This window comes from Pelophylax lessonae (genome assembly GCF_965119305.1).
Source record: "Pelophylax lessonae genome assembly, chromosome: 1".
Lineage (NCBI taxonomy): Eukaryota > Metazoa > Chordata > Amphibia > Anura > Ranidae > Pelophylax > Pelophylax lessonae.
The window spans coordinates 412,605,707-412,631,034 of NC_138768.1; the positions used below are offsets into that span (position 1 = coordinate 412,605,707).

The following is a 25,328-nucleotide window of genomic DNA, read 5'->3' on the forward strand; positions in this document are numbered from 1 at the left end:
TATTATGGCTCTTGTTGTTGGTATGCTTGCAATGCGCTCATTAGGGCGTGTACGGTGAACCGGCATTTAGGAAAGACTAGTGGCAGTGAAAACCTTCCTTTAGATGTGTTTGCTCTACATAGACATCTCCGCCGGCGAACACTCCATGCGCGGGTCTGTTTTCCGGGAGAGATTTTTGTGTATTGCAGTGTGGAGCTCAAGGATAAAGCAGCAAGGATATGACCACCGGGGGGGACCCCTTTATAATGTGCAGATTTGTTCACTTGATGGGGATAGGTTTGTTCTGTAAAGTCAATATCATTTTGATATCTATCTGCCTTTATGAAGGGATACACGCTAATGTCCTTCTACTATGCCGGATCAGTGGAAACAGCATGGCTCTTTCCCAGCAGATAACCTCACATCTACGGGAACAGTAGTATAATCCTATTAGGCATTGTTCTCTGAGCCTTGCTGAGTGGGATTCACGCTAGTAGTGGCGGTAGTGCATGCACGAGTTTGATCAGAGCAGCGTTTACGGTTCTACACGCTGGTTTCATTGTGTAGTGTTAGGCGCGAATTCCACTACACATGGGTTTCATTGTTAACTGCAGTGCGGATTTCCACGCACCAAAGGCGGGAAGCCGTGCACGCTGTTGTGCTCGTTCACGATCGTGTACTCCCCCTTTCTATTGTATATTTGAATGTATGCAGTGTGTCACTGGCTGATTCTATGTGAGTAACTTATGTCATGTGACTGTACATTTGGAACTGATTGGATGATGTTGTATAGCCATCACTTCCTGCTGTTATCCCTGTGTTCTCCCATAAATAAACGGAGCTCAATGCTTTAGGCAGGATAGTCTATCGAGCATCCAATTTGATAACAGCCTGTGTGTCTGTATTACTGGGTACTGCTGAGCACGCTCCGTTACCTTATACAAAAGAGCTGAAAACTGTTTTTTTTCTCCATTCCATACCCCACAATAGAGAACCTTTATTCATCTGCCTAACCATTGTAGCTACAGTGAAGAATTTTTCTGAGAATCAACACTATGGAGATCTTTCACCACTCTACTTCTACGTCACTTTACTTCCTGGTATTTTTATGTCTTTTTGAATAAAGCCCAACAAAGGAAAAGTATAACCGACGTGTCAGAAAGTTCTGAAACCAAAGATAATCACCTTACCCATCTTGTTTCTGTTTTGGAAATTCCGTTTGAGCATCATACATTTTTTTGCAGATGCTTAGCTTATTCACTTATTTCCATTATTCATATAACATGCACATATTATTCAAAATTTTACAGAATAGATCTATGCATATCAGCCCTGTCAGAGCTAACAATTGTTCCTACCACACTCATACACTCTAGGACAATGTAAGTGAATTGTAATGTATGTATGTAATGTATTGCAATTTAAGCCAATTAACCTATGAGCAAATTTTTGTATTATGGGAGGCAACTGTAGCACCCGTGGGGAGACAAAGTAGGAGCACAAACAGGTTGTGGTGTTGATATAGAGCTGCAAGACAAGAGTAATGGCTTCAATGTAGACTCTATGGCCTCTAACCATCCAGCGTTTGAAAAGAGATAGTTATGGCATGTTTTGTAGTTGGTTGCAAAAATGGATCCATGATCCACTGTACCACTTGACTTTGTCTCTTGAGGACTTTTAAACAAAACAATGAGTTTACTGTGAGATAAGATCTTTATACCATACCTGCAAGAGTCAGCCCAACCCAAGCCAACATGAGAGCAACAAGTGTCATAATTGTTCTAGCAGAAATGCTAACTTTTTTTTAAAGTGGAAGAAAAATATACTACTTGATCAAAATCAAAAGAAACTCCACGAAATGTCTTGGAAGAACACTGGACAAAGTTGTAGATTTTATAAATTTTATCCTCTCTGAAGTCTATTTTTCATACACCCTTTAATATCGAATTGATATATTCTTTCAAACAGAGCAGACACTGAATGTCCAATTTATTTAAATTTCCATTCCTATAAGATTTAATATTTTTGTATGCTGAAAGAAAAATCCGTTTTGAAAATATTTTCAACAATTGAAAAAAAAACTCTGTGCCAGAAAAAATGTAACTATGTATTAAAGACACAAAACAATGTGTCTTTAATAAAGTTACATTTTTGTGGCTTATTTTGCTTTTATCATACATGGCCTTAACTACATGCTAACCACCCTATCCCTATGGTGGACTCAGAATGGGGATCTACCTATGTAAACAAGGCAGGTCTATGTTCTGACTTCACAATAAAATCAAAAATAAATCAAAACGTGATGCGCCAGAAGTGCACAAAACTAATCACAAGGTGATGATATAATAAAGTCCACATATACAATCCAATATAATCGTGCTCGAATCCGATTGTGAATGTGCATAGGTGTCCAAGTGTCCAAATCAAGACTTCAATCCCGTGAGAAATAAACACGAGTAGTGAAATCCCTCCACCTGAAAGATTGGCCTCTTGGAGGGATTTCACTACTGGTGTTTATTTCTCACGGGATTGAAGTCTTGATTTGGACACTTGGACACCTATACACATTCACAATCGGATTTGAGCACGATTATATTGGATTGTATATGTGGACTTTATTATATCATCACCTTGTGATTAAATTTGTGCACTTCTGGCGCATCACGTTTTGATATATTTTTGGTTTTATTGTGAAGTGTGGACACGATTGGTGTATGCTGCCGGACATTATTTTATGCACATTGATAGTTTATAGGTTTTGTACATTTGTTTGCACTATTTGGCACATTTTATTTCACGCACAGTGATTTATTTTGTTTACAGTGTATGTACATCACAGATTAGGTTTGCGCTGATAGTTTTTTGTTTATAGGTCTATGTTCTGGCAAGGGGGAATGGATGGATTTTGTGTTCCTAGCAAAAGCAGCACATACAGTACACAAAAACACTGTCTAGGCACACAGATGACCCTTTGATTGCCCTATGTGTTTAACCCCTTCCCAGCCAGTGTCAATAGTACAGTGGCAGTGCATATTTTTAGCGCTGATCACTGTATTCATGTCACTGGTTCCCACAGTGTCAAAAGTGTCAGTTATTGTCCGACTGTCCACCGCAATATTGCAGTCCCACTATAAGTCGCTGAACGACACCATTACTAGCTTGAACAAATAAATAAATGAAAATTCCATAAATATATACCATAGTTTGAAGAAACTCAAAAGCCAGTGAAAGATGTTTTTTCAGTGTCTGTATAAAAGAGCTCATGAATTCAGGTGACCTAGGGATATTATTTTTGTACCTTATCAGAATCTTGGGTAAAGAACAGGATGCAAAGAGATTCCCGAGGCCAATCAAAGGTCAAAGGTAATTCAAAATCCCCACCGTCGATGCTCCAGTCAACCCTATCCATCCAAAAATGGACAAGAAACGGTTGATTAAAAATGTAAACTGCTCTTCTCCTGTCCCTTGGCAGGTAGGGGGAATCATCTCCAAGGTATGTTCTGTCAGACTGTACGTAAGAATACTGCCTATGTCTATTGATATTGTTTGCTTTATAATTATATATGTACGTCCACCATTTTACCTATTCCTATTAAAGTGCAAAATGTATATAAACAAGATTCTTTCAGATGGCTATAGATGAAATATTTTTTACAAAAAATTAACATTTATTCGCTGTTGTTAATAAACAATTATTTTTGTGTAATTATCATTTTTTTTTTTTTACATTATTTGTACATTTATTTTTATCAGAGAGATTGGAACAAAAATAGAAAAGTTCAAATCTTCCCTAAGCCTTTGAATAATGTTTCACTCTGTAACAAGATCCTTTTTAATACAGATTTAAAACCTACAATTCTGCACTGTAAAAGTGACAAGTAAGTTGCCTTTGCACTGTGACTTTTAACTAGCATAATTACATGAATAAATGATCTGCAGCAGTCTGACATGTAGTCAACTACAACGCTGGGGCAATTGGCACAATTCAGAAAAAAAAAGACGTAAAAAGACAGGGTATGCTTTAATAATAACGAGAACAGATGTTTAAAGGGACAAAAGTAACAGAGATCATGTGTGTTGGAACAATCAATGAGCCAACTTGAGATCAAAACTAGACATGAAAGAATCTGAAACCTGAAAGCTTTAGCAGTAAGAAAAGAAGGGAAAAAAACACTAGATCAAAACTTCACCCTTACTAATGACCCAACCACATGTATGAGCCGCTGTCCAATTTCTCCATTCACATAGGCGTTCTTTTCTATTGTTGTCAGCTGTTCTGCGAAGCCTTTAGTCCTGGTTAGCAGAGTCAGTGAACAACTTCTTTGGAAAATGCGGAACTTGAGATCATAGTTTGTATAGTAGCCTGTTCAACGTGAGTACTTAAAACCTGTACACCCTCCATTCTGAGCCTAATGTCCTGGCTTTGCTACCATGGTCTTGAGCTCTCTGATCATGAACTGTTTCATAAAGGCAAGAGTTCAATTCTACTTTAGGAATGTTGTCTCCCTGCCTTTTTTCTCTGCACCTTTTCTACAGTGCATCATTTTCCCTTAACAAATGAGTTCTCTCTAACACTAAAGAACCTGCCTATGGTTAATGCGATCATAGCGAAGGGGAAAAAGCTGTGCACACTAATTTGACTACTCTGGCCCTCAAACCTCTTTATACATAAATAGTGTCCGATAAACGACTAAAAAGAAAGTATTAGAGTACTGTCAACCTTTAAAGTTCTTATATTTTTAATCCTGTGCAGAAAAATGACAGATGGAATCTGATTTATCATACAAAACACTTTCTTTTCAGGTAGTTTTATACATGAGGCAACAAATAATTTAAGTTTCTGTCTTTAGTGAACAAGTGCCTGGAAAGCATGATACAGTTACTATGCATTTCCACACACACTCTAGGACCTACAAGTCACACTTTTATATCATTATGTCATGCAGTTGGACCTTTCAGAGTTTGCAAAGCCTGGCATAAAAACAGTTTCCTCAGTAAGTCGATCTCTATTTTTACCTTTAGTTTACTCTGGAGCTGCTTTGCTTCCACATCTGTGCTTTTAGAAGGTGTTAATTGAGTCAATGTAGGTTGATCCAAGGTCACAGGGCTCACCATTTCTAGTGACCTCTTGGCTTGGGCCAGCTGCTCAGTCATTTGCTCCATGCTTCTCTCCAAATTTTCCTTTTCATGCTTACATTCAGTAAGGTCTGAAGAGAATTTCTAAGGTTCAAAAAAGAGAAAAAAAAAAACGGATTTAAAATGACGTAAATACATCACACAATAAAGTTTTATGCAAATTTAAAAATTTGATTTTTGACTTACCATAAAATCAATTTCTCTGATGTTTATTGATGGACACAGCTCCTGTCATTCTTGATCATTGGGTTATACTGCCATTACTGTAGTAGGACACTAGGCAGAAAAAACTTCTGGCTGCACCAATGGGCAGTCCCAGGGGGTATAATCCCTCTCTCTGCTGTAGTCACTCAGTTTTGTTACAAGCAGTGTCAGAAGAATTATAACTCCACAGAGGGGTGGGTGCTGTGTCCGTCAATGAACATCAGAGAAATTGATTTTACGGTAAGTCAAAAATCTTATTTTCTCTTTTGTTCATTGACAGACACACCTCATGTTATTCTTGAGCTTTGGGACGTCCCAAAGCAGCATCAAACATGAGGGGTGGGAAAAGTCCGGTCCGTAGCAGTGCACCCCCCCGACCCCCATCACCAGTTAGCGCCCTGCCCCACCCAGGAAAGTGGCCAGGCAACCCAAAAAGTAACATCCCCAGCGTATGTGGAGGGGGTGGCAGGGTGAGGGACTTGACAACAGGAGGTGCCTGCGGGAGAAAGGGGGTCCGACCGTCCAAAGGAGGGGCCCATGTCCACCCCAAAACCATCCAGGGGTATTCCTTTAACAGATAACCACACCAGGAACCAGGTGGGCACTGCTCTAGACAGATCCTCCTCTCCATTGAAATGGTGGGGCTATTGGCCATGAGTTACGCTGCGACTCGGGGTGAGGCCAGGTCGTATGCAACCTCGTGAGATGTTTAACTCGCAGGGCCAGCTCCTATCCAGTAGGGCTATGTCGCGGACGACCTAGCTCAGAGCTGCACACACTCGCTGATCAGACTGGGGTGACCACTGGATCTAGATTATCTAGCCTGTCACCCAGTTTGGTAGTTGATAGTAGATCTCACAGGAAAAAGCCAGGAGGAAAACATTTTCTATCTAAAAAATGTTGCCAGGACCAAAGATCCCAGCAAAGAACTAGGTCCTTACTACTGACTAGGCAGAAAAACTGAGTGACTAGAGCAGAGAGAGGGAGTTTACTCCCTGGGACTGCCCATGGGTGTAGCCAGAAGTTTTTTCTGCCTAGTGTCCTACTCCTGTAGGGGGCAGTATAACCCAATGGTCAAGAATGTCAGGAGCTGTGTCCATCAATGAATGAAAGAGAAAAAGCAATGAGATTACATTTCCAACATTACATTTAGTTTATCTGACTTTTATAAAGCATTAATAAAAACTGAGTACATTTCGGGTAGTCTACTTTTATCGAAGTGGGAGCAGGACTTTGATCGCTCTTTTAACTGATCAACAACGTAAACAGATATTACAACTAGTACATACTTCCTCTATCTCTACACAATATTCAGAACTAAATTATAAACTGCTGTCTAAATGGCATTACTCTCCTAGAAAGTTGCAGACAATGTTTCCAGATTACTCGGCCCTCTGCTGGAGAGGTTGTGGAGAAGAAGCTTCTCATGCCCATATGTGGTGGTCCACTGTGTTGCATTGGATTAATATCATCCAGGGTTATCCAGTGACGGGACGATCCCTGGGTGGTCTTGTTTCATTGCTCGGGAGAACCAGTGGGTTGGTATAAGCGATCTATTACTCATCCTCTATTAGATGCGGCGAAATCTTTAATCCCCAAACTATGGAAAAAGTTGGCTATCCCTACTGTCAAAATGTGGTTAGAACGAGTGGCATATGCAGCTCGGATGAAGGATCTTTCCTTAACTTTAAAAGATCAAGCCTATACATATTGTAAAAGATGGGCCGGTTGGCATTCCTTTATATGCTCGCCGGAATATACTGAAATTATGTCATCTAATATAGATAGCCCGATGTAGAGGTCTTTGGTGGTCACCGGATAATACCCTACCCTTCCCCTTTCCTTTTTCCAATTCTTTAACCACCCCCCTCCCCTCTTGTTTTTTTCTTTTTTTTTTCTTTTTTTTTTTTCTCCTTCTAGTTTGCTATGATCATATAGACGTTTAGTGTGTTAATTAGTCTTAAATATGTCATATATTTTGGATATGGTTATTTGATTTGTTATTTGAATAATGACATATATTCAATGATGTAATGTGTTATGCCAATATGGCAATATGATTTGTTATTTGAACAATGACATCTGCTTACACACTATACCATTTTATGCTAATACGGTTACATTTTGCAATTACTATTTTTGTTTGAAATTTTTATATATATATATTTTTTCCCCCTTATTGTTGGAAAATCTTTTTCTCATTAAAAAAATATTAAATAAAAAAAGAGATTACATAAGAGATTCCATAGTAAAATTAATGACTTTTGGAATGCTGGATAAAAAACCGTTAAACTGTAAATAAATAAAAGAAAAAAAAAAAGAAAAAAAAATCAGTCCAGCAAATGATAATGGAGCTTTAAACTTCATGTAATCCCAATAATAAAGTTATGTAAAAAGCTCTCTTTTTGCTTTCTAAATATAGTTCTGCAATGTTTTCATAAATACCTGTTGATTTGCCATTTTCTGCGTTCACTCTTTGAGGCCTTTTTTTTTTTTTTTAAACATGGGGACCACCAGATTCTGATTCTGCAGAGCAGTGGTTGGTCTTCCTGTACTTTCATTTAATCTGCTGCTATAAAGGCCCTTTTGCTAGTCAGCTGCTCTGACTATTTAACAGGTGAGACAAGAAAATTATGTAAATGTAACTGCCTCATTTGCTGGACAGCCTTGTCTGTTACAGTTAGTAGAGAAATAACAAATCTACTGGCAGGATCCACACATATATATGTATTTTTTAATTTTGTCTATAGTTACATTTTAATTTACACATATGCACATATCTATATATCTTCATGCTATACTATGACACTATATATACAATAACTCAAAATTAATAAAGTATGTTTTACTTTATAGAAAACCAGTTCTATGAGAAGTACATGGGGTGTGCCTTTGCTGATTCTTCCAAAAACGCTAATTTCCTTGCTGTGATAATGATTCATGCAACCCTCTGATACGGACTTGAAAAATATAGCCAATAAGAAGTCATAACTATGCTCTGCTTTTTTTTGCTACAGGTGAGTTCTAGACAGGGAATCAAAGTATTGAAGGGGGCGTGGCTTTTGAAGATGGCAGACGTCTACTAGGCGAGCTTCAGTCCTGACCCGCTATCCACGGCCCCCTCTCTGCTTTACACTGTTATAACCGCACCGGGCGTAAGCTCCTTTATATCCTCCAGCTCCTGCACACCTCAGGTGAAAAATCAGGTGGCAAAAAAACACCGCCCCACAGTCACACGGCCTCCCTCCACCATGGATCGGTTTTTTACCAGGCCTGCAACCTCAGCCTCGAGTGTAAAGGGGGATCGGGAGGAGCTGCTCGCCACCTTACTAGATGATGATTCGTCTGTCCCTGCTCCATCCACCAGTGGCACCCCTTCGTCACCATCCATGTTAACACCTGAGCTCCTGGATGAAAAGCTTCAGGACTTGCTGCACCAGTTAACACATACTATTTCATAGGCATTGGGAAAAATCTCACAGGAACTAAATTTACTGACACCCTAGAGACTAGATTTGATGATTTAGTTCAGTATGTCCATGTGCAAGAGGTCAAAAATTCTACCCTCAAACATGCAATATCCCAACTTCAGTTACAACAAGAAGAATTGGAGAACAGGGAGCAGCACCAAAATCTACGCATATGAAGATTTCCGTAAACCGTGAGTGATAACAATCTGCATTCTTATCTATCGGGCTTATTCAATACTTTAGCCCCTGACATAGACTGGCGTCTTGACCGGGCACACAGCTCCTTAGCCCCTAAACCACTGGTGGGAGCTAGACCCCGCAACATAATTGTCCCCTTCCACTACTATGGTAGTAAGAAGGACCTCACTCTGGCAACCTGCAACAAGTCGCAAATTGAAGACAAAGGAGACATAACTCAAATTTTCAGCGACCTATCACCAATTACCCTTGCAAGAAAGGCAAAAACCACCATGTTTCCTACTTTTGGGGCTTCCCGTTTCATTTGGTTGCAACTAAAGATGGCATCCAAAATGTCCTCCGAGATCTTCACGAGGGAGAAGCCTTTTTCAAAAGTTTGGGTCTGCTCCCTCTCCCTGAGGATAATCTCTCACCTCTTCCTTCTACTCCCTCCCAGATCTGGACCCCTGCCAAGTCAAAACCAAAAAAGTCAACGCTCCTCCAAGGAACCTCCTTGATTATCGTCTCTGATCATAGCCTTCTCCTCATCTCTAAATTTTTGCACAACTTTTTTTGGTCCCCTTTGTTGCCCAACTTCGGGCCCCGTTTACACCCCCTGAGGTGTCTGCTATTGTATTCTGACTTATTTTGATTAACGTTATATCTTATAGCTTGTTACGCTGGAGAGCGCGGAGGGACCTGGGTATGCCATTTTTTGGAGGTCCTCATATCACCCCTCCCCCCTGAGACTACAGTCTTGGGCTCCTGAGATGTGTTTTTGTCTCAGGCCTACTAACACTTTCTTTATTGCAGGCCTTTTTTTGGATTCCTTCACTAATACTACTCACTGTTATGCTTGCATTGCCTTTTTTCTTTAATATGCCTTTTATTTTCAGTTATTCCTTTTTGCTTACCTGTTTTGAGAGATACTGGGACCCCATCTATCTGTTTGGGGCGGTCCTCTTAATTTGTTATGCTTCTGTATGCTTTTTACCAGTCTTAGGTCATGGCTTTAAAAATGATGTCTTATAATGTGAAATGTCTAAATTCCATCAAGAAACTCTGGTTGGTCTTTAAGGGGTTTAAGAACTCTAGGCCTGACATGGTCTGGTTCAGGAGATGCAGTTTCGATCTGGGGGGGTCCTTTAAATTAGATACTTCCCTTCTCCTACATAGCCTCTGATTCCACTGGAATGAATGGGGTAGCGATCTTGATTCGGCACACATTCCCTATACGGGTACAATCCTCTCACCTAGACCCCCATGGGCATTATGTGATCCTGACCTGCGATTATGTATCCACCCTATTTACCCTCATGAATATCTATGCTCCGAACTCTGGTCAGATTAATCTTTTCATTTCGGTTTTTTGAGATACTAGTGTTATGCACAACCTTTTATGATTGTTGGTGATGAATTCAACATGGATTGCTCCCCTGCAAGAGATGGACAGATCCTTTTTTATTACACTAAATCTAGGTGGGTGCAGGTTCCGTCAACCTGTTTTCGTAAGCTCCTCCGCACTCACCGCCTTCTAGATTCTTGCCACATTAAACATTCCACCAGTAAACATTGCACGCTTTATTCCCCACCTCATAAAATGTTTTCTAGGTTAGACCATTTTCTCATATTTGCCCATCTTCTTACCAGTGTTGTGTCTTCACATGGTCTGACCACTCTCCTATATTCTTGGATCTCACCATGTCTGCAGCTTCCTCAAAACAATGTCATTGGCATTTAAAGGACTTCCTTCTGAACCTTGATAGTACTTAAGCTCAGCTAACCCAAGCTTTAAAGAAGCTTTTCCAACTCAATCAAGGTTCTGTTTTGGAGGAAACCACTCTGTGTGAAGGCCTTTTTTTTTTTTTTTTTAGGGGCCAACGTATTTCCACAGGCTCTGGCTTAAAAATGGACAATAATGCCTTGAAATCCACCTTATTAGGCAAATTGAGCCTCTCAGAAAAACAACTCAGTTTCTCACGGTGGCTTGCTTCCGGGAGGTAACCTCTCTTCGGAACCAACTTAAAGCATAGAGCAGCCCTCAAATTTTCCACTCGCCTGCTCGCATTTTGCCATTGGAAAAGGATTGAAGGCGAGAGAGGAGAGGAAGAGGAAAGGCGGCCGGATAATCAGAGCGGGGATCGCTGCACTGTAACATCTTTCATTTGAACCTCCTGGCTCGGCTCCTTTGATAGACAGAACACTGTTGGTACGTACAGGAGTGGGCAGTGTCCATATCTGTGATGGGGGGGGCGCACTAGGAGCTTCTGCCTTCAACTGCCTGACAGGAGTGAATGTCATTCTCCCTCCTGTTATTGCACAATGCATGATTTCTGGACTCCTCCGTTCCAGCCACTTATCTCTCCTGCAGCCGTTAATCACTTCTCTCCTTCCAAGCTCCCCTCCCCCTGTTGATTTGTTCTCCTTCCCGGCCAGGTCACTTGAGTTGGTCACTTTCACTTTGTCCGTCTCCTCGCACGTGTCTTTATCTTCCCTGCACAATCATAAGTCAGCAGCGATTCTTGTGCTCCTCTCTCCTGTTCACATTAACCCTTCATCTACTTCTATCTTTCAGGTGTCCACTCCATAAATCTGTACTGTATGTCCTGCAGCCTCTGGTCCCAGCTCTGAGCATCCCAAGCAGCCATCTAGCTGACCCTGTCCTGTCCCAAAATACAGCCTTAGCACTTTCTCTACAGTCCTTCACTCTGCTCTTCATTAACATATATTATTACAACCCAGACCCCCCCCCCCCCATTCACTCTCTTATCCCTAATAACTGGTGAACTGTGGTTTGGCCAGTGTAAATGTATGTGCGTTTTACCTGGATTTTAGGTGCATTTCTATTGAATTTCTATTACAAAGTGCGTTTTCATGAAAGCGCTTTAAAGTCCTGCATGCTGCATCTTTGATAACATTCCCAATGTTTTTTGGCCCCAGACAGGAGTGTCCATCACCTCTCCTTTTTTTCTGTGTTTGGAACTCCTGGCTTCGGCCATTCGTTCTCACGCGGACATAAAGGGGGTTTTGATGCGACAGAGGGAATATAAACTCTCACTCTTCGCGGATTATATCCTCTTGACTATAACCAATACCCTTTTATCACTCCCATCGCTGCACAACTTATTGTCTAACTATAGTTCCCTCTCAGGTTACAGGGTTAATACATAAAAAACTGAGGCCCTTCCTATTCTTTCCCTTTTATCCACCCTACAACAAGCATACCTCTATAGATGGTGATCTCAATCTGTTAAATACTTAGGTGTGAAGCTGACAGCCACATACTCTTCTTTATTTACTGCCAACTACAATCCTCTCTTCAAAGAAATCCAGAATATGTTGACGTAATTGGATGTTTACCCTATCTCCCCGTTTGGGAAGAATGTTCTAAAAATGTCCATACTTCCCAAATTACTTTACCTTTTTGAGACCTTACCTATCCCTATCCCCCTGTCCCAGCTTCTCCAATGTAGGTTCCTAGACTTTACTTGGCACAACAGGGCCCATCGTAACGGGAGTTCAGTAGTCTTCTCCCCTCGAACTCGAGGCGGTCTGGGGGCCCCTGATATCGTGAAGCATTATTACGATACACACTTACGCACTATTAGTTCATGGACAAGTCAGTACGCTCCTAACAGATGGTCAGAGATTGAGATGGGTTCTCTTTACCCTGTACATCCATGTTTCCTGTATGGCCTCCACCTCTTCACACCAATCAGGTACTGAAATGTTTTTGTCTACCTCCTATGTTGTTGACTATGCAGATCTGGCGAACCACTTACAAGAAGTACTCTCTCTCCTCACCATGCCCCTCCCATCTAATGTCCTCTTCAACCCGCTCTTTCCAGACAGTATTTCCTACAGTCGTATGGCTCCCTGGGCTCAAGCAACTTTGTTTCAATTACATAATTTTGTTAATCCCATATCTCGTAAATTGCTCTCTTTTGGAAAACCGCAAATTAAATATCACATTCCTAACTACACTACTCATATCTACAAAATAGCCACAATTTCTAATCCCTGTCCTCATCCCTTATCTTGGACAGACCTACAAAATTTGAATTCACTTGCGCCCAGGGACCCTACCAGCTCTACTTAATTTCCATCATATATAAATTACTGCACAAAGTCGACCCTTACTACAGACCTTCATTCCTATATGCAGAAATGGTCCCAAATTCTTTATAAGCCCATCCCCCTCCCTTGTTGGGAAAATATATGGACATCTGTACCCAAGTCATCTAGATGTGTGGTGAAGAGAGACACTGCTGTCAAGATACTAATATTTTAGTATAGAACTCCTAAAGTCCTTCACCGCCATGATCCTTCGATTTCGCACCTCTGCTGTGGTTCAGACATCAATGCCAGGAATGCACAAACAGAGAGAGATTAGCACTTCAAAATTTAGCTAAAAATTTGGCTAAAAATTTGAGTCTAATCATCAAGCCCTTCGATAAAGGAGGCCATCTTGTTAATATGGACAATGAACAGTATTAAAATTTGTGCAATCAAATCCTCCAAAATAGAAAATGGTATCGTCCAATAGCCAGCCATCTCATCCAAAAATTTTAGTGAGTTTTACCAGTTTATTGATGCTGCATTGTTGCAGAATATTCTTGATAAAGCACAGTGGGAGTTTGTTCGAACTACCTACCCTCACACCCCTGTCTTCTACGCTCTCCCCAAGCTCCACAAGAATGTTTCCCCTCCACCTGGCCGTCTGATCATTTCGGGCAATGTTTCTTTCACTGAGAGATTAAAGCGGAGTTCCGGCCTCAAAAATTTTTTTCCAACAAAAATACCCCCGGGACAGTCAGGGCTAGTACATTTCAGCAATGATAGCTTCTGAACTGCCCCCGGGTTCACTTACCTTTTAGAAGGAATACTTACCTTGAAAATGTCTTGTCTAGCACTGCCATCTCAGGTGTGGGCAGCTGAAGCCAGAGCGTCCTCTTCGGTGACATCGGAGTCCCAGAATCCCCTGCTCGTCACTTCCGGTGCAGGCACGTCATCCCTGCACAGCTTCTAGGCATGCCCAGAAGCTGTTCAGCAGGGAATAACGCTCCTCAACCAGAAGTGACGAGCAGGGCCGGTGCAGGCGCATTGACTCTTGGGAGCGATGACGTTCGGCTCCCAGGAGTCAATGCAAGCAGGAAGAGATGGCGCAGGCCGCGGCCGAAGAGGGAGGAAGGTAAGTATATTTTCTTTAATAACAAGGTAAGTAAATTAAAAAAAATTTGATTATTCAATTCTTTTTCAGCGACAGTACAGCAAGCGGATCGTGCAAAGTCGATTTTGAGGCCGGAAGTCCGCTTTAAGCACCCTTGTCGATGAACACCTAAGACCATTTGTAGTCAGTCTGCTCACCTTTATACGTGACACTATCCATCTGCTTCAGATTTTGTAAGACCTACTTACAGCTCATATTTATTAGCCATTGATATTGAAGCATTATACAGTTCGATTCACCACGATAGGGATCGGTAATTAGGCGAATCCTTGCTCAGGGGAATCTCCATGATAGACCCAAGAAAGAATTCATCCTGGAGTCATTGTTTTATTCTCCATCACAACAATTTTTCTTCCCACTTCCTCCAGGTGCAAAGGGCTGCCATGGGTACCTGCTGTGCCCCCTCTTATGCCAACTTGTACCTGAGGGAGTGGGATTGCCTGCTGTCGGAAACTCTGATATACTGGCTGAATTTATGGACCATGTCATTCTTTGATACAGATATATTGATGATGTCCTTCTAGTCTGGGAGGATACCCCCGACTCTTTTACAGGATTTCCTAAGGGCCCTTGACATTATTGACTTTATTATCATGTCCACTATGAACTACAACATGAATTCGATATCATTCCTTGATGTCGAGATTCATAAAGATTGTAATGGCTTTTTAACCAGTACTCTATACCACAAGCCCACAGTTGGGAACTCAATCCTTCATGCCAGCAGTTTTCATCCAAGGCCATTAGTACAATCTATACCATTCAGCCAGTATCTCAGACTTAGACGTAACTGTTCCCTTGACAGCTCTTTCAAACTGGAAGCAAACAAATTAAGAGAGAGGCTTCTTACACGTGAATACTCTTCCTCGTGTTTGAAAAAGGCTTACAGAAAAGCCACTCAAAAAACAAGACAAGAACATCTGTTTAACTTTAATAAAACACACGACAATTCCACCGTACCCACTCGCTTTATTCCTAGATATTCCAACCAACATCAACAGGTCACCAATATTATCAAAAAAGATTGGCATCTTCTAACCATTGACCTGAATATAGGACCATGTGTCTCAGAAGCACTAGGTTTCATCTTTAGAGGACCTAAGTCAATAGGTGATAGCCTGGTGCAGAGTGAATACAGAGGCAACGCCGGCAAAGATCCTTGTAAATATCCGGGCACTTTCAGGTGCGGAGGGTGTAATTACTGTTGGTACATCAATACAGCTAAAAACATTTTGCTACCCAATGGGTAAAAATATATCCCTAAGCATTATGCTAATTGTAAGACAAAAGGGGTAGTATACCACCTCACCTGTGAATGCTCTGGATTTTACATTGGTAAAACTAAGTTAGAACTATGGAGGAGAGCGTATCGACAGATCTCGAGCATGCAATCTTGTGATGACGAACTGCCGCTTGGTCATCATGTTGCAAACATTCATGGAGGACATTTCCTCTGATTCAAATTTTGGTGTTGGACCGAATCCACCTGAGCCCGCGTGGAGGTGACTGGAAAAAGACCCTCCTACAGTGGGAGCTCTGTTGTATCTTCAGGCTCAACACAACTACAATACCAGGTCTCAGCGAGGCCACATCCTTCAGGCCTTTTTTGGATGGCTTCCAATCAGGAGGCTGGGAAAGATAATTCTATCCCCTCCCCTTTTCTTTCTTTTGTTGCCAGGTGTTTATGCAGATTTATACAAATGTTTAGATTTAGATATATATGTGGACCATTTGCTATATGGGGATTGTGACATGTATGTACTGTGCCATTGACTAGATTATCCATTGAGCATGTTCCCTAGGATTTAGTGTTTCCCCTTTTCCTTTTGGGTCCCCTCCATCTCTTTTCTGGCCCCTGACTGCCTTTTTGTTTTAAAAGACTGCTCGTTCATATAGACCTGTCACTTTAATTGACATTGGGGTTGGCCTCCTACTCCTGTCCCCCTCCCTGTGATGCCGCCTGGCGCATGTGGGCCGCCGCCACATCCCCCGTTATATCCATGCTGCAGTGGCCTGTGTTCCTCGGACAGTGGGCTGGCTGTCATCTCTACCGTGTGTGAATCATCTTCTGTGGGGACATTAGGCGGGTCGCCCACCTTCAACCTCCCCCTTTTTTTCCAGGGCAATGTAGATGATCCTTTTTTCTCTTGGTTTTACATATGTTTTGGGCTAGTTCTGTACATGGAGCATCCCACGTGGATCTGGTCAGTGTTTTTTTGTACTATGCATGTCACACCCTGACACATATTGATGCATCTATTCAGTTCGACATTTATATACATGGTATTCGTTTTCTTTTATATGTTAGAATCTCGATGTTTACTTATATGAGAGCATCCCTGAAGAAAAGCAATTTGAAGTCTTGAAACGTGCCGGATGCTTCACCACCGTTTTCATAGAGATCTTTGCTGGTCTATGGTTGCTTTCAATTTCCATACAATTTAGCCCTATATCGGTTTTGTCCTTTGGACAATTTTATTCTGTTGTGTAATAAAATTTATATTTTTTATACATATATTCATTTTTTGACTGTTGTCCAATTCTGCCTTTAATAGTACCGCTTCCTTGGAGGGTTCTCTTTTTTCTGTTTACTTTTGGGATGATGGCACTCTCTCAGCTCCCCACCATTCTCTGTCTGGTTCAGACATCGGCTCACATTTCCACATCTTGTGGCAATGCCTGCTGATACAAGTCTTTTGGGATAATGTTATGTCACTTTTTTAGTCTTTGTTTAATGCATCCTTGTCATTGGACACTCTACTACATTACCCATTGGGTCTTCCCTTCCCAGGCCCTTAAAAGCCAGTTAAACAGCTGCTCTCTCATGTTCTACATCCATACTTATAGATCGCTCATTAAATTAGCGATATGTGAAGAGATCGAAGGGGTGAACTGTGAGTAGAAAAAGAGATCTGGGTGTTGTCAGCATAGAGGTGGTATTGAAAGTCATGCGAGGTTATCAACTGGCCCAGGGTGTAGAGAGAGAATAGGAGGGGCCCAAAGACAGCGCCTTGTGGGTAACCAAACAGAAAGAGTAAGAGCAGAGGAGATAAAGTTGTGACACTGAAGAAGCGCTGACAAAGGCAGGAGAACAAGGAAAGAACAGAGTAGCAGAGATCAAGGGAGTGAAGTTTATCAAGGAGGAGTGGGTGGTCAATTGTGTCAAAGGCAGAGGAAAGGTCTAACAGTATGAGTGTGGAGTAACTGCCATTGGTTTTAACAGTTAATATGTCATTCGCAAATTTTAGTAGGACAGTTTCAGGCTCCATTGACACCTGAGCATATTGTTTTTAGTTTTTTTTGGGGCGTTTTCTGCAGGTGTTTGGAGGCAGGAATTGACATCTGACCAAAAACGTAATGTAATGTGCCAAAAAAAGACACTCATGTACTTTTTTGAGCTCCAGGCATTTTGTTTCAGGCGACAAAACACTCATATGTGAACAGGGACCATTAAAATGAATAGGGTTTTGCTTGTTGGGCCTTTTGAAACTTCAGAGATGAGCGTTTTCTGGTGAGAAAAGAGCCTTAGTGAAATGTTTTGGGCAGTAGCCAGACTGTAGGCGGTCAAGAAGGTTGTTGTCAGTGAGGTAGCAACTCATACGGCTGTAGACAAGGCGTTCAAGAAGCTTGGAGGCAAACGGAAGCAAAGAGGTGGTTCTTATGTGGGTTATATATTATACAATTTTCTTATTAAATTTCCTTTAGATTTGCCTTCAACTATGTAGTGCAAGGGCCTGCCTGATTGCATACAAATTGAAAGTATCTGGGTTTGACCTCATATTATAGGGTTTTGGTAAATAAAAATTGTACAAGAAAATTGAATAACATATGGCCAGCCTTAAATTGTTCAAACATGTAGGGGTGCAGTGAGTGCGTTTTAAGTAGGGAGTAACCAGTGCATGTTCGAGAGGGGAGGGAAGGGAAAGGTGCCAGTAGAAAGGGAGAGATTGAAATGTGGGTTAGAACAGCTTAGTGAATTTCTTTTAAAAACCAGTTAGAATATTACAGTGAGCAAAATTGGCTGTTTTAACAGAGTGCAGTTTTGTAAGTAAGAATTGCAGATTGTAAATTCTCAAGGTCTCTTCACTAGAAATTTAAGGCCCGTACACACAATACGAAAATCGGAAGGAAAATTTCGTCCGACGAACGATCTGACGATTTTGGGATTGTTAGTATAGTGTTTTCGACAGCCGATTACGGATTTTCGGATGACAAAAACTGGATGTGCAGGCTATAACATTTTTATTGTATGTCAACACAATGTTCGATTTTCGTTTAATTAGTACAGTTTTGGTCCGAAAAAAGTCGTAAGAGCAAGACTAGGCATGCTCAGAAACGAAAGAACACATACAAAGCAATTCAACACGACATCACTTCTGAAGTTGAATTCTGTCGTACGGGAATTTTCGTATGAAAATAACCTCTTCACTTTCCACATGAGACTAGCATGCAACAAAAAACGGATGACAGATTGTTCAATAATCTGATCGTGTGTAAGGGCCTTTAGAAATGAAGCATATTTTAAGGTAATTATTAACTAACTTCACCTGAAACCGATATTTGTGTTTTGATCGATTGCTATCAATTGAAAATTGATATTTTGTTAAAGTGATAGTAAGGTGTTTTTTTTTTTGTATATATACCTACTGGTAAGGTAAGCTTATAATAGGTTGCTACCTCACTGATAACATTCTCTCTCAAATGTGCACCCTATAGGAGATATTTACTTTAGCCGCACCAGTGATGTCACCGGTGCATTTTCACTGCGCTCTCAACGAACGACATGCCGTGCACAGAGAGAGCTGTGCTGGGGCTGTGACTCCGGCACACATGCGTAGAAGTGACGTTATCGCTGCCCATGAGGACGGAAGGAGGTTCCGGTGAAGAAAAGTCCCATAATCAGTGACAGCGTGCTGCTGGAGGGCTTAGTTTTCAGGTAAGTCTTTCATAATGTGCTAGTATGCAATGCATACTAGCACATTATGACATTAATTTGCAGGGAGAAGATTTTTTTTTTTTTTTTGTGGTTTCTACCACTTTAGCTTTACTCTCTCAAACTCCTGTGACCAGATAATCCAACCAGAATCAAATAATACAAAGCTGAATGATGGTGCCACATGGTTCTGGTCGATTTTCCATAGTATGCAACAAAAAAGGGTAATGGATAGTGAAATGTTTATCCTGTATTTAATATGTATCAGTATGCACAGATAGACATACAAAATACTGTAAGGAAATTGCACCAGTGAGGTCCCTGGCAGAAATAGAGCATAATCAGGAGATTCAATCCACAGTGCCCATCAAAACCTAAAACAAAAAAAAGCTAAAAAACACCTACTTTGGGTACAGTTTACTTATAATTAACCATTGGCACACTTAGAAACCAGATCCACTACTAAAAAGCACACATACATAAAGTAATATAAAGATAATTTGCACACAAATGCTTCAGGCTAAACCCAACTCTGTCGTCACTTCAAACTATGGAACAATGGCGTTGACGCAATAGAGTTGTTGCGCAAGATACTGCTATTCCCTGCCACCCACTCTCAGATCCACCTGTGCTCCCACACACACACAAATCTGCTAGTAAATAAGTAAAAAAAAAAAAAAAAAAGGCTTCAGTTTGTTACAAATTTAACCACTTGCCCACCGCTCACATTGAGCGTACTGCGGCAAAGTGGCACGATCCCGTCCAGCGACGTAGACCTACGTCGCTGGACTCCTCCCCCTGTAGGCGGCGCTCGCGTGCCGCCGGAGGAGCGCTCCCGCTGTTTTCATTCACAGCGGGAGTCGGGCCAGGGGAGGAGCAGCGGCGATCGCCGCTGCTCTGCCCCGATCGTCAGGGAATCGAGTGAGGAGATCCGCCCGCCTATGTAAACAGAGCGGGCGGATCTCCTAAGTGACAGGGACTGACAGATCGGAGTGTTCAGCATAGCTGGACATCCGATCTGTCCCTGTCTCACAAAGTCACCTCCCCCCCCACACGTCAGTAAGCACCAGGCATACATTAACCCCTCCCTCTCCAATAAAATTAACCCCTTCACTGCCAGTGTCATTTTTACAGTAACAGTGCATATATATAGCACTGATTACTGCAGTAATGTCACTGGTACCCCCAAAAGTGTCAAAAATGTCAGTCAAGGGTCCGATCTGTCCGCCGCAATGTCGCAGTCCCGCAAAAAAAATTGCAGATCACCGCCATTACGTGTTAAAAAAAAAAAAAAAAAAAAATGACAGAAATCTTTCCCTTAGTTAGTAAACGCAATAACTTTTGCGCAAACCAATCAAAATACGCTTATTGTGATTTTTTTTTACCAAACATAGGTAGCAGAAAACAAATTGGCCAAAAATTAAAAAAAAAACGGAATTTTTGTAAAATCTTACCTGTAAAATTCCTTTCTCTGAGTCCTCCGACAGTCGCCGCCTCTTCATATTCGTCACATATGGGGTATTAGACTTTGCTCCGAAGGAGTAGCTAGGCAACAGAATATGTTAACAATAAAGCTTTAACATATCCCACCCTCAAGGGGTGGTCCCCTCAGTCAATACCCTCCTACTTCCTGCAACCATATCTCAGTTTTAGTGGAATAGCAGTAGAGTATACAATCAAACCCCAAAAGAGGGGCGGGGGCGGCGACTGTCGGAGGACTCAGAGAAAGGAATTTTACAGGTAAGATTTTACAAAAATTCCGTTTTCTCTTACGTCCTCCGACAGTCGCCGCCTCTTCATATTCGTCACATATGGGGACGTCCCAAAGCAGTGCAAACATGAGGGGTGGGAAACGCATCCGCGCCGAAAGGCAACGCAGTCTCCGCATCAAAGAAGGAACCTTACCAAAGGAAGGAAACCAACTGGGCAACAGCAAAAAACAAGTGCTCAACAGGAGCAACAACCCAGGAAAAGACAAAAAACCAGGGGATACAAAACTTATCCCAACAGCCAGGAGTCCCCAACAAGGGACCCTAGGGAACAGCCGCACTAAGAACCTTGCGGCCAAAGGAAGCATCCGCCGATGCCTGAACATCTACTTTGTAGAATTTTGTGAAAGTGTGCACGGTCGACCAAGTCGCCGCCCTACACACCTGGGCTACAGAAGCCCCATGACGACAGGCCCAAGACGTACTCAGAGATCTAGTAGAGTGCGCCTTCACAGGCACAGGGGGAACCTTCCCCTGCAAAGCATAGGCCTGTTCAATGGTCTGCCTGATCCATTTGGCGATGGTAGAGGCCGAAGCCGCCATGCCCTTCCGAGGACCCTCTGGAAGAACAAACAAGGAGTCCGTCTTTCGAAAAGACTCAGTCGATTTAAGGTAAACCCTTATCGCCCGAACAACATCCAGAGAGTGCAATCTCACCTCCTTTGGATGTTTAGGCTTCGTGCACAACGAAGGCAAGACAATATCCTCATTAAGATGGAAGTCCGAAACTCGTTTCGGAAGAAAAGAAGGATTAGGTCGCAAGACCACCTTATCCAAATGAATAACCAGGTACGGAGACTTGCAGGACAAAGCCGCCAGCTCCGACACTCTGCGAGCCGAAGTGATCGCCACCAAAAAGGCGACCTTTTTGGACAACATAGACAACGAGATCTCCCTGATCTGTTCAAAAGGAGCACGTTGTAACACAGACAGAACGAGATTCAAGTCCCAAGGGGGCAGAGGATCCCGCCTCGGGGGAACCAGATGCCGCACACCCTGAACAAAGGTGCCAACCAATGGGTTGGAAGCCACGGGACGTTGAAACAGAACGGCCAGAGCAGACACCTGACCCTTTATCGTAGCCAGCGCCAAACGCTGATCAACACCCGTTTGAAGGAAAGACAGCACACGGGACACCGAGTACGTGCGGGGTGAAAACCCCCTGGACTCACACCAGGCAAAATAGGCCTTCCAAGTACGGTAATAAACCTTCCCCGAGGAAGATTTCCTCGCATTGATTAAAGTATGAACGACCTCCGGAGAGAGACCCCTCTCCTTCAGGACCTCGGTCTCAACAGCCAGGCCGTCAAAGCCAGCGACTGTAAAGCAGGATGGTATATCGGTCCTTGAGACAGTAGATCGTCTCGAAGAGGCAGACGCCACGGGGCGTCGACCGCCAGATTCACGAGGTCTGCGTACCAGGACCGGCGAGGCCAGTCCGGTGCCACAAGAATCACCATGTTGCGTTCCGAGTGTAACCTGCGAAGGAACCTGGACAGCAACTGAATCGGTGGGGCATCTGCGTCCAACTTGCGATCGCCTGGGCCGCCATGAGAGAAGCAAACAGAGCCTTAAGCATAGAACCCGTAACAGAATAAGTATGACGGGCAAGAGACTCCAGTCTCCTATCCGTGGCATCACGGAAAACAGGGGAACCCTCTGCAGGAATCGCAGTGGCTTTGTTCAAAACCGCAATCGCATGATCCACTGGTGGAGGCACACACCACCTTTCATCAGTGGCAGGCGAAAAAGGATAACGCAGCTTGAATTTACTTGGTACCGCAAAAGGTTTGCGCAGATCGCGCCATTGATCCTTAACAGCGCGCTGAAAATCAGCATTGCAGGGAAAAACCTGCGGCGTCCTGCGTTTCCTCTGCGTCCCATAAGCCGCCAAGGCAGCGGGGGGACACACTTCGTCCTGCAAACGCAGCGTTTGCTTAATGGAAGCAATCAACTCATCCATGATTGCAAGCTCTTCAGGCGAGCCAGGGGGAGAATTATCAACCCCCTCAACTTCAGCCTCCACCTCAGACCCCACTAGATCAAGAGAGGAGCGGGACCCCGATAAGGAGGCCCCTGCCAGAACAGCCCCATCACCTTCACCCTCAGAATCAGAGGAAAGAGCAACTCTGGGCCTTTTAGTAGATTGAGCAGCCACCAGCATTTGCACCTGAGCAGCAAGGCCAGCCACAATAGTGGCTAAATCCCCCCCTGGGGGGGAAACAGCGGTCCCCTGGCTTTCCACCAATACTGTAGGAAATTTGCCCTCCTGAGAATCCATTGCCCCTGTAATGCCAGACAACCAAGGGTTAACTGCCCCTTTTAAGCAAGCGCGGCAAGCGCAGCCCACCGCACCACACTCAAGCACAATGAGACCCCCACAGGGAATATGCAAACTGAACACAGGCAATGGATAGCAAGAACAGAAGGATAAAACCTGAGGAGACCCTCGCCGCTGCTGCTGCCTCGATCGGTGTTCCTGGAAAGAGGAAGTGATGCTGCCAGGGCGCTTCTATGTAAGCCTATGGAGGCTACAAGAAAATGGCCGCCATGCATGTAAACCATGCGGCCGGAGCGGGTGTAGGCAAAATGGCGTCGTTTGGCGCCGAAACCACCGCTCCACAGTGCATTAAAACACACATTACATTCCAATATCAGAATACAAGTCAGATCGCCGCAGCGATCGCTGTATATGCCCAAACATGCCAAAAAAACATGCCCCACAGCACACAGCTTCTCACACTGACCAGTCTGACACACACAGTGTCATACAGCTCCCCCCCCCCCCTTGCAGCCCACAGCATGCAGCCGAGAGATAGGGAGACAAGCAGTGTGAATAGAGGCAGGTTACACAGTCCCAGACTGACACCCCCCAGACAGACAGGTCCCCACATAAATACACTTACCTCACATGGCGTGGGGGACCCGCACAGGCGAACAAGCCGCTGCACATGAGGCAGGGAGAGTCGCAATTCAAGACGCACAAAATGGGGGTTAAGAAACCGCACAGCGTCCAGTGAGGTAGCCACCTCACCAATCATCCCTGCACCGAACAGGGATGGGTCGTTCACTGTGCCAGGAGCGTTACCTGGCTGAACGCTCGATGGCAGACTGGGAAGCCACTGACCCACGACCTGCGACCAGGGGGATCAGCCCGAGACCCAGTCCGCATGATCCTCTTCGTCCGAAGAACTAACTAACGCTGACAAAATAACAGCTAAATAAAGGTAGAGAGAAAAACTCAAACAAAATATTAAAAAGAAGAAAGAGTCTGGGACAGAAAGTCCCAGCACAGAGAGAGCCAGCCACTCCTGACAAGCTAGACATTAAAACTGAGATATGGTTGCAGGAAGTAGGAGGGTATTGACTGAGGGGACCACCCCTTGAGGGTGGGATATGTTAAAGCTTTATTGTTAACATATTCTGTTGCCTAGCTACTCCTTCGGAGCAAAGTCTAATACCCCATATGTGACGAATATGAAGAGGCGGCGACTGTCGGAGGACGTAAGAGAAATTAGATTTTTACATTTTTTTGGGGGGGAATTTCATATAAAAAAATGTTAAAAATATTGTTATTTTTTCAAAATAAACGCTATTTTTTGTTTATAGCGCAAAAAGTAAAAATCGCACAGGTGATCAAATACCACCAAAAGAAAGCTCTGTTTGTGGGAAAAAAAGGACGTAAATTTTGTTTGGGTACGGCGTCGCACGACCGCGCAATTGTCAGTTAAAGTCGCACAGTGCCGAATCGCAAAAAGTGGCCTGGACGGAAGACAGCAAAATCCTCCGGTGGTAAAGTGGTTAAAGAGTAATTTATATTTCACTAAAACTGTGATAGCTGAAATTATAAAAGCAATTTGCTTGTGGCAAATTATGCATTAAGAGCTGCCTGATAATTTAATGCGCATTTTAAATCTGTGGTCAATAAAAATAAATCATAAAAACCATAATTTGCATACAAAAGCAAACCCCACTGGTGTCAGTACATACCTTCAGTTTTACTGTCTCAACATCTAGAGTGCCCATGAACCCTGAAAAGCTATACCTGAAAAGTCAAAACACATGCATGCCCCCGAATAAAATTCACTATGTAAAAGTCAAGTCCTCAAAAACTTTAGTGACAGGCCTGGTTGTTCCCATGTGGGATGGGAACATGGCTGTACTCTTAGATCCAGAAAGCCAGAATTTGCATAGGCAGGTCAGGTCCACTCAGTGGGTCATTCATCATGTCAGTATCTACAAAAACGGAATTGGTTTGGGATGGGTTGTGCAGTTAAAAATACCAAAATGCCTTCTTTGTTATCGCTTAGGATGGATAATCTCTTTAGCAAGTTGAAAATATACTTTAGACCATGTAATAACAGCCAATGGAAATACTAACTGAAATCTATTACAATTAAATATTGTATTAAAATTATTTTGTAGGTCTT

General features: G+C 42.9%; 1 protein-coding gene across 1 annotated transcript in view; it reads right to left on the reverse strand.

Annotated features, from left to right (window-relative positions):
* Positions 1–25,328, reverse strand: part of CNTLN (centlein) — a 712,784-nt gene that overhangs the window by 83,701 nt on the left and 603,755 nt on the right. The window contains exon 20 of the mRNA XM_082272784.1: positions 4,996–5,199. Coding sequence (XP_082128910.1) covers positions 4,996–5,199 — 204 coding nt within the window. The remainder of the gene's footprint in view (positions 1–4,995; positions 5,200–25,328) is intronic.